General features: G+C 37.5%; 1 protein-coding gene across 5 annotated transcripts in view; it reads right to left on the reverse strand.

Annotated features, from left to right (window-relative positions):
- The window catches only part of arhgap32b (Rho GTPase activating protein 32b), a 288,605-nt gene that overhangs the window by 16,865 nt on the left and 261,446 nt on the right, over nucleotides 1-10,294 (reverse strand). For all 5 annotated transcript variants that reach the window (XM_062048339.1, XM_062048338.1, XM_062048337.1 and 2 more), the window contains 4 exons: nucleotides 7,651-7,796; nucleotides 7,370-7,571; nucleotides 1,003-1,148; nucleotides 423-497 (listed from right to left, as the gene is read on the reverse strand). In XM_062048339.1, coding sequence (XP_061904323.1) covers nucleotides 423-497; nucleotides 1,003-1,148; nucleotides 7,370-7,571; nucleotides 7,651-7,796 — 569 coding nt within the window. The remainder of the gene's footprint in view (nucleotides 1-422; nucleotides 498-1,002; nucleotides 1,149-7,369; nucleotides 7,572-7,650; nucleotides 7,797-10,294) is intronic.

The following is a 10,294-nucleotide window of genomic DNA, read 5'->3' on the forward strand; positions in this document are numbered from 1 at the left end:
TGAGGCTGCGCTGAGTGCTGCTTGAGCGCTGTCTTCCCGGCAAGTGTTAGAGCTGGTACATAATCTGCAAATGGACGTGCCGTCAAGGGCTTCAAAGGTATCAAATACTGTATGGTACCGTTTGATTTTTACGAGAATTATGGTAGAACTCGGTCAGTACCTAGGAAAGTACCAAATTTGGTACCCACTCCAAGTAGCGAAACAACAGCAGAGTAAGTGCTTAGTGTACATTAACAGCAGTGTAGCTGTAACCGTGTTACAGTATGGCAAAGAGTAACCAGCTATGAACATGGAATTAGCAAGTACATTATTGAAGCTCACACAAATGAAAATGTTGAAGACAAAACTTAACCTCTTTGAGACATGTAATTATTAAACCAGTTCATGAAAAAAATATATCAAGGAATTTAAAAGTGGCTTACCTTCTACATTATGCAGAGAACTCAGTGACTCTTCACTTTTAGCAGATCTTAATGTTCCTGTATCCCCTCTTCCCCCTAGAACAATTGATTCATATAAAAAGTATCAGCAATTTGTTGCGTTTGCTCAAATATGATTACTGCATAATAGAGTAAATGCTATAAAATTAGGGGTATAGCGATACATGTATTCATTTTCAGAGTTTCTGTATGGACCCTTCAGATTATTACATAAACGTCCCACTCCTGTATACATTGAGTAAGGGACAGGAAGTGTGCAATTTCGTTGCATCCCAGCCTTTGGCTAGCAGTAATAATAGCAGGCAAATAGGGTCAAGAAGAAGCCAGTGTTTTAAAACCCTCTTACATCATTAAATTGTCTTGTATGGAAACACGTGGCCTTTTTGGGGAATTTTGTAAACAAAGAAGTTTCTTTCCTAACAGTACCCAAAATGAACCAAACCAAAGATTAGTTTTACCTTACTGGTGATGTGTTGTTGCAATCTTAATCTTGCCTAAAACCTTAAATTACTCCCCAATCTAAAATGCTAAAACATTCCAATTGAAAAAAAGAAAGACACACCAGCAAGAGCCATGGCTTTCAATTCATTGGGCTCACTGGGGTTGCGATGCAGTTTGCGCTTGGACATGGATGAGGACTTTCCCAAGTTGAAAAAAGATCGCCAGCTCCCCACAGGAGATTTCTTGGATTTAACAGGGGGTCTCTTCCTGTGATCAAAAACATGCAAATGTAAAATTTGGTGAGATGCAGATAATTAGCATTTTCTTAGAACACCGGCAACACTCATCGTCTTCACCACTACTGATTGGTTTGGCCTTTTTTTGTGAAACACTGCCATGTGACTCAAACTTAAATTTAACTACCGGTAACTGCATGTTTTGGAGTAATATGAATAGGCTAGATGGAAAATTGCTCAACAACTTAAGTTTATTGCAAAATAAAAAATATATAAAAATGTAGTAAATATATATCTTAAATAAAACTACAGGTATATGCTGCTTAACTTCTGGTTGGTTGTTGGTGTTGCTTGGTGGACAACAAACCGGTCAAGATTTCCACTGGTTTTGTTTTCTCTGATGTTTTTTGACCACTACTAGCAGCATGCTGTTTAACGTCACACAATCCACCATCGTGGACAATAAAAAAAAACACAGCAGCAAACCACACAGTGAGCTTTGTAGACATAATTGTTCACCTTTTCCAGGCACATATTTTCCTTTTGCCAATCAAATTTGTTCCGTCAGAGTTTGCTATGAAGGGCGAAGAGCCGTCGCTTTAACTATCATCACACTGACATGTGCGCCACCTTCCGGCGGTCGAAACAAACACTGATTAATCTTTATTCATTTTTGATAACACAATATTTGTTTTATTAATCACATGCGTTATTGCGTTAACAGCTCTAATTAATATTATTAATTCATTTACACCATATCTTTTACAAAACCAGTGAAGTTGGTATGTTGTGTATATCGTAAATAAAAACAGGATACAATGATTTGCAAATCCTTTTCAACTTATATTCAATTGAATAGACTGCAAAGACAAGATATTTAATGTTCGAACTGAGAAACGTATTTTCTTATTGCAAATAATCATTAACTTAGTATTTAATGGCAGCAACACATTGCAAAAAAGTTGGCACAGGGGCATTTTTACCACTGTGTTACATGGCCTTTTCTTTTAACAACACTCAGTAAACGTTTGGGAACTGAGGAGACCACATTTTTAAGCTTTTCAGGTGGAATTCTTTCCCATTCTTGCTTGATGTACAGCTTAAGTTGTTCAACAGTGCAGGGTCTCCTTTGTGGTATTTTAGGCTTCATATTGCACCACACATTTTCAATGGGAGACAGGTCTGGACTACTGGCAGGCCAGTCCAGTACCCGCACTCTTTTACTATGAAGCCACGCTGTTGTAACACGTAGCTTGGCATTGTCTTGCTGAAATAAGCAGGGGCGTCCATGATAACGTTGTTTGGATGGCAACATATGTTGCTCCAAAACCTGTATGTACCTTTCAGCATTAATGGTGCCTTTACAGATGTGTAAGTTACCCATGTCTTGGGCACTAATACACCCCCATACCATCACAGATGCTGGCTTTTGAATTTTGCGCCTATAACAATCCGGGTGGTTCTTCTCCTCTTTGGTCCGGAGGACACGACGTCCATAGTTTCCAAAAACAATTTGAAATGTGCACTCGTCAGACCACAGAACACATTTACACTTTGCATCAGTCCATCTTGGATGAGCTCGGACCCAGCGAAGCCGGCGGCATTTCTGGGTGTTGTTGATAAATGGCTTTGGCTTTGCATAGTAGAGTTTTAACTTGCACTTACAGATGTAGCGACAAACTGTATTTACTGACAGTGGTTTTCTGAAGTGTTCCTGAGCCCATGTGGTGATATCCTTTTCACACTGATGTCGCTTTTTGATGCAGTACCGCCTGAGGGACCAAAGGTCCGTAATATCATCGTTTATGTGCAGTGATTTCTCCAGATTCTCTGAACCTTTTGATGATATTACGGACCGTAGATGGTGAAATCGCTAAATTCCTTGCAATAGCTCGCTGAGAAATGTTGTTCTTAAACTGTTCGACAATTTGCTCACGCATTTGTTCACAAAGTGGTGACATTTGCCCCATCCTTGTTTGTGAATTACTGAGCATTTCATGGAAGCTGCTTTTAGACCCAATCATGGCACCCACCTGTTCCAAATTAGCCTGTTCACCTGTGGGATGTTCCAAATAAGAGTTCGATGAGCATTCCTCAACTTTCTCAGTCTTTTTTTAAACATGTTGCAGGCATCAAATTCCAAATAAGCTAATATTTGCAAAAACTAACGAAGTTTTCCAGTTTGAACGTTAAATATCTTGTCTTTGCAGTCTATCCATCCATCCATCCATTTTCTACCGCTTGTCCCTTTCGGGGTCAGTCTATTCAATCTAATATAGGTTGAAAAGGATTTGCAAATCATTGCATTCTGTTTTTATTTACGATTTACACAACGTGCAAACTTCACTGGTTTTGGGTTTTGTACATGTTGACACAATATTTACACAGTGGATAATTAGAAAAGTGTTGAAAGGCTAATAGGTGTAACTTGAATAAGAATGAAAAAGAACAAATTAATAAAAAATGTAACATACTCAAGGGGGTTAAAGATGATTTGTTAAATAAAAAAACTGGACAAAAAAATTACAGAATATAGCTTCGTGCAAAGACACAGGTAATAGAGAAAAAAAACAGGGATAACAATAAGATTAATTAAAATAAGAATACATAAAAAAAATAGACAATAAAATAAGTAACAGAATAAAAAGATTACCAAAAATTAAATAGAGAAGTGTTAAATTGGCAGAAACATTGAATTATATTTATATGTAATTAGTACTGTTTGTAGTCCCACAAGTTCTTTAAATTTCAATAGTTTTGAATGTAAGAAAAATTATTTTTGTGATCCCTATATACTGCCTTATGAATGACCCTTGATGCTTTCTTCTGCACGGTGATGAGTGGATATAGTGTTCTTATGGAATTATTGGCCAAAACTTATGCACAGTAGTGCAAGTTAATGGCAATCATATCTCTGCATGACAATGTTTTAACATTCTCTACCTACTTATTGATAAAATGTAATATTTACCCTGTTAAACATTCTGCAATTGCGGACTATCAATCAGAACAGGTTATATACCATAGCGATGGTAATATTGTGTAGTGAACTGTAATTACCCGATGTGGGCTGCAGAGGGCAGTGGCAGGCATGCCTGCAGTATTAACCCTAGTCTCAGTGGTGGCAAAGAAGAAGACAAGTTTGTTCAAAGACAGAAAGTCTTCCTTCTTCACATCCCCGCTGCCATTACAATACAAGCAACCGTATTTCTTCATCCTGCTCGTCGACGGCGTCGCCATGTCTGTAACTTCCTCGTTCTTCTGCTTCGTCTCCTTGTTGTGTGCGCAGTTGTGCACTCTACTCTCTAAAAGCCGTAGATGTTATGACGTCATTGGGCAGGCAAGCTGTTTATATTGTAGGAAAGCGGACGTGAGAACAGGCTGTCCCCACTCAGGTCCGCATTGAGCTGGAGGGGGCGTGGCCTCCAGCTCCGGCTGAATACCGGGAGTTTGTCGGGAGAAAATTTCTGCCGGGAGGTTATCGGGAGAGGCGCTGAATACCGGGAGTCTCCCGCTAAAAACGGGAGGGTTGGCAAGTATGCAATACACTTAACATCAATCTGCCAAAAAACATTTATTTAGGTAGAAATATAATAGAATAACACAGAGTAACAGAATAACATGATCTATTGTAAGACGATTTTTCGTTGTTTTGTTGGTTTGACCGGATGTGAAGCGTAGCTCTATTATTGTGAAGCCACCAACCGGACGTGTGTTATCAGTATGAGAAAAGACTTGACATGTTTTGATGAAAATCTCAGATAAAAGTGACTTTAGGTTTCTTCTCTACCGTCTTACTACATTTTATGTTTTCAATGCACTTAACTGTAATCCAAACACAAGACGTGAAGCTTCTCCTCACTCCAAGGAGCAATGCGCGCTCAGCGTTTCCTCCAATGATTATGCCTCACGGCGATTGAAGGTAAAATTGTCTTGTCATGTCCGGAGAACGACTTGCCATGGCTTTGCTTTTGTGCAGTTCTACTAGCTATTTTCGAGCATGTGGCTCAACAGTAACTAGACGCCATTACACATTTTCCCAAACTACGGAACGGGCAGAGGGTCAAAAACTTTAATCGTGCATTAAAATGTATTGCCGTTAAAGGAACTTATAGTTAACGCGTTATTATCGTGTTAACTTTGACAGCCCTAGTATACACATAGATATGCAGTATATATACACAGAAATATGAACACGTATATATACATATATGTATACATACAGATACTGTATTTTTCGAACTATAAGTCGTAGTTTTTTTCATAGTTTGGCCGGGGGTGCGACTTTTACTCAGGAGCGACTTATGTGTGAAATTATTAACACATTACCGTAAAATATCAAATAATATTATTTAGCTCATTCACGTAAGAGACTAAACGTATAAGATTTCATCGGATTTAGCGATTAGGAGTGACAGATTGTTTGGTAAACGTATAGCATGTTCTATATGTTATAGTTATTTGAATGACTCTTACCATAATATGTTACGTTAACATACCAGGCACATTCTCAGTTGGTTATTTATGCGTCATATAACATACACTTATTCAGCCTGTTGTTCACTATTCTTTATTTATTTTAAATTGCCTTTCAAATGTCTATTCTTGGTGTTGGGTTTTATCAAATAAATTTCCCCCAAAAATGCGACTTATACTCCAGTGCGACTTATATATGTTTTTTTCCTTCTTTATTATGCATTTTTGGCCGGTGCGACTTATACTCTGGAGCGACTTATACTCCGAAAAATACGGTATGTATGTGTGTACATATGTGTATATACATATACTTTATATGTAAATGCAAAAGTTGTCCCGATTTCGAGATTTTGATACTTTTCTAAATAAAGGGGGCCACAAAAAATGGCATTGTTGGCTTTATTTTTGAAAAAAATCTTATGATACATTAAACATACATTTCTTATTGCAATCAAAGAACAACTTTGGCATTGAATAACATAGTGAATATACTTGAAAACTTCACTTTTAATAGTAAATAAGCAAACGGGTTATAAAGGCTCCTAATATGGCTGCTGACGTACGCATTAACATATTCTGTAATTTACAATTGTATCATTTTGTCAAAATTATGAGAGACAAGCGGTACAAAATAGATTTTTAACATCTGCTTACTTTCTGTTTTAACATGTTCTATCTATACTTCTGTTAAAATGTAAGAAGCACTCATTCCTTTGTTGTTTGGATACTTTAAATTAGTTTTAGATGATACTACACATTTTGGTATCAATCCAATATTAAGTAGTTACAAGATCAAACATTGGTCTTAATTACAATTATCCTGTGTCCAGGGACATAAAAATAATGACAAAAGATTTTGTAATGATAAAATATATCGATGTAATCATTGTAGTATCAACTACTGTAGATACGGCTCTTGTACTTGGTATAGTTAAAGTCAAGGTATGTATAGATCCATCCATTTGTTTACATTGAGAAATGCCAGCTTGCGGTTTGTGGTGAGCTTTTGTATCCTACGGTAGTGAAAAATATTTAGCTATTCCTCGTCCAGCAGGGATAATACTTGTAAGAAACGTAGTGTTATTTGTCGCCATGGAGGCGAGGATTAGTGATTTAGAAGTAGCTAAAACACTACCGACTGCGGACAGACGTGAGCCGCTAGGTAGCTGTGTTTTATAGCACTACCTGTAGAGCGGTGCTTCAATGTTTATAGCTTCATATTTATCGTTTGTTTTTAAGCCAAAATGAGTACATTCTTCCTCTTATGTCTACACACCGTGTCTGCTTGTAAGTACTGCATACGTGTGCATTGCCGAACATGCACTTCTGCTCCAGCAATGTCACGACGGCGTGCCGCAATGTCCGTCAAAAATATTTTTCAGGGGCAGTATAGTATCATTTTCAATTCATTAGTACAGCGGTACTTTAAAAGTACTGGTATACCGTACAACCCTATTGTGCGTGTGTGTGTGTATATATTGTACAATATATATACAGTATATATATTGTATGTACTGTATATATACACGCTACCCTGTGTGCTTATTGGAGGACATTTAGATGTTAACAGGCTGTCCAGTTTTTCACAAGTAAACACTGGTTCTTGAGATTCAAGATATAAACAGATATAATCCAATGCTGTTTTTTTTATCTGATAATGGGATGATAACTGATATTAATATCAGATCAAGACACACCTAATATGATGCATAAAAAACTTAGCTTTGTTTGTTAAAACACCAATACAAGATGAAAAACAAAACAAAAAACACAAACCTCTCAGTGGGAAACTCGATGACAGTGTGGAATTTGCCCTGCAAGGCAGCAGGACCCTCACCAACTTCAATGTACTTGCTGTCTTCAGTGACAGGAGAGTTAATCTGTGCCTGAGTTCGAGCCTGAGCCTCCTCCAAACTCAGGAGTTTGGTGGAAGGTGACGAAACCAGCAGAGACTTTGGTCGTGACAATGTGTTGTGACCTGGGGATGGGATGTACATCCATTATTGGGTGTTGGGTCGTGGAAGGATTACGTATGGAGGACTTCAAGGAGGCCATACCTGCTCCCTCACGTATTAGTGAGCTGAGTTTGGTGCTGAAAAGAACGTCCACATGGTTGAGAATGAATTCCACGACAACCGACTGGATTCTGACTTCCATGAAGGCCGCGGTTCCACTGAAGCATGCAGATTCAATCTGTTTGGACCTGGGAAAGCAAAAAACAAAAGTATAAACTGGGATGTTACAATACAATCAGTGAGAGGGTAAGTAGGGATGTTGTACTGGGAACCTAAGCACAAGGGGGCCTCTAGGCTTTTGTAAAGTTTAAAGTGTGAAGTATTTCTGCCATTTAAATATAAAAGTTATACAAAACGACATCACACATTTTAATTTAGCCGTGAAAGTCCTATAATAAGGTGGCTTTAATCAAATTAAGAATGTCTAAGACTACTTACACGCCCTATCAAAAATGCAACATGGTTCGTTCCACCTGGAAAGCAGCTAACCTAACTTTAAACACGGACATCATTACATCATCAAAGCTTACCCTTAAGCATTCACACACAGCACCAACATTTGGAACAAGAAGGTAGTGATAGAAGAAAAGTAAAACTATCATAAATCTATTTGTGGCAGCATAAAATAAAGTTATGTACAAGTTTAAATTTTGCAATTCATTGCCCATATATGTGGTGCCTTCAAAAACCCTGGATTAAAGTTACAGACGTGTCACAATTTTTTAAAGACAGGGGAAGACTCAATTTCCAGGAGATGCACTAATATAATATAATGGTTATGATGTATTTCATGATTCGTATTATCCACTGATGATAATCTTATGTGTATGAGCTAATCTCTACACTCTGGACTAAAGGGAAAATTAACATATTTATAATCTATATTTAAATGAATAATGACAGGTTATATGATTATCTAAGTTAATTCACATTCCGGGTACTCCGGCTTCCTCCCACCTCCAAAAACATGCACCTGGGGATAGGTTGATTGGCAACACTAAATTGGCCCTAGTGTGTGAATGTGAGTGTGAATGTTGTCTGTCTATCTGTGTTGGCCCTGCGATGAAGTGGCGACTTGTCCAGGGTGTACCCCGCCTTCCGCCCGATTGTAGCTGAGATAGGCTCCAGCGCCCCCCGCGACCCCGAAGGGAATAAGCGGTAGAAAATGGATGGATGGATGGATTCACATTCTGGCAACTTTATATTGAATTTGTTGGCTTTTTGTGGAAAAAAAACAAAATTTTTGTTTCTTCTTTTTTAAATCAAAACCACATTATTTAGGGGAGTTTATCTAGATATGGTAATTCATTTTTTAAAAGTCAAAAACCTAATTAATGTTTTTACATGTGTTTTGAAAAGCTGGCTTTAACCATAGCAAATATATAATTATTTTTAGTGCATGTAAACATACCAAGTGTGTGTATGGGGTGGCAAACTTGGGCATAGGGTGGGATGAGGGGGCTCTTTAGAAGTCTTGTGTATGGGGGCCCAGAATTTGTTGCTATGCCCGTGAATACAATTCTCAGGATCAGTAATGCGCATGGCCAACTTTAAGAGTGTTTTACCGTACTACTTTATGACAAGAACAGAGAAAAGAAGGTACCTGTCTTCAATTCCCGTGTATAACAGTGTTGTTTTAGTGCAGGAATTAAATCAGTGTTTACAATGGGCACATTAATGGGCAGCTGAGGAGCACAAGAGAAAACATCAGTTGTGGATCGCAACTCAGCAGATGTGGAATCAACGTTTGTGTGGGACAAAATTGAACACCAGTGCATCGAGGTAGTCTAAAATAACTTTAAAAATATTTTCTATTCTGCTTCTTACCTTTTAACATTACTATGCTTTAACATTAGGTTGATTCAATCAGTAGAACATAACAGATTGCAAATAAAAACTTAAATATATCTTACTAAATTTCCTAAGCTGTCTTACGTAAGAAAACATAGCGACTATGAAGCTTTTGTAATGGTGCTTTGCAATATTCATAAATAAAAATCCCAAACAAAACCAATAAAATAGACCATGTCTCTGTTTAAAAAATCTAATACAAAAACACCCACAGCCAAAACATTAAATACTATCACTTATCAAGTCATGACAAACACATTTTATAGAGAATAGTTCTAGTTTTACATGCAGATAATGTGAAATACATATAAATGATGAATGAAAATGATAAATGAACATTTAACATCACTTTTAACTTTGTACCTTTGTTCGATGCTACACGTTCTTTCTTGAATTCAATGGTGTTTCTCACCTTTACCAAAGTGCTGGCACTCGCAACTTTACTTAGTACAATGGTGAATTATATAGCAGTTGTACTTAACAAAAAAAGCCCATAGAACGAGTCACCAATACATGGGATTCTTGAATGATGAATGGGCAAATGGACCAGTTTTTTGTGCAATGTTTGGTTGCACAATAACTGAGGTGGTATACAAAAAAATGGGGAAAATTTTGGCAAAGTATTTAATCATTATGAATCATGTGAAAATTTGGACGTACGAAAATCGAGTGATAGATGGTGAAGGATAACACGAATGCTCTTCAGAATGGGTGGGCGACACTGGGAATGTTGGTATAGATATGATACCAAGTACATACAGGGCTAACATCGCCAATACTGATACAGACACTTTTGACTTGAAATGTCATTATCATTGAATAATTTTGTAAATTT

The sequence above is a fragment of the Entelurus aequoreus genome, linkage group LG05, assembly GCF_033978785.1.
Source record: "Entelurus aequoreus isolate RoL-2023_Sb linkage group LG05, RoL_Eaeq_v1.1, whole genome shotgun sequence".
Taxonomy (NCBI): Eukaryota; Metazoa; Chordata; class Actinopteri; order Syngnathiformes; family Syngnathidae; genus Entelurus; species Entelurus aequoreus.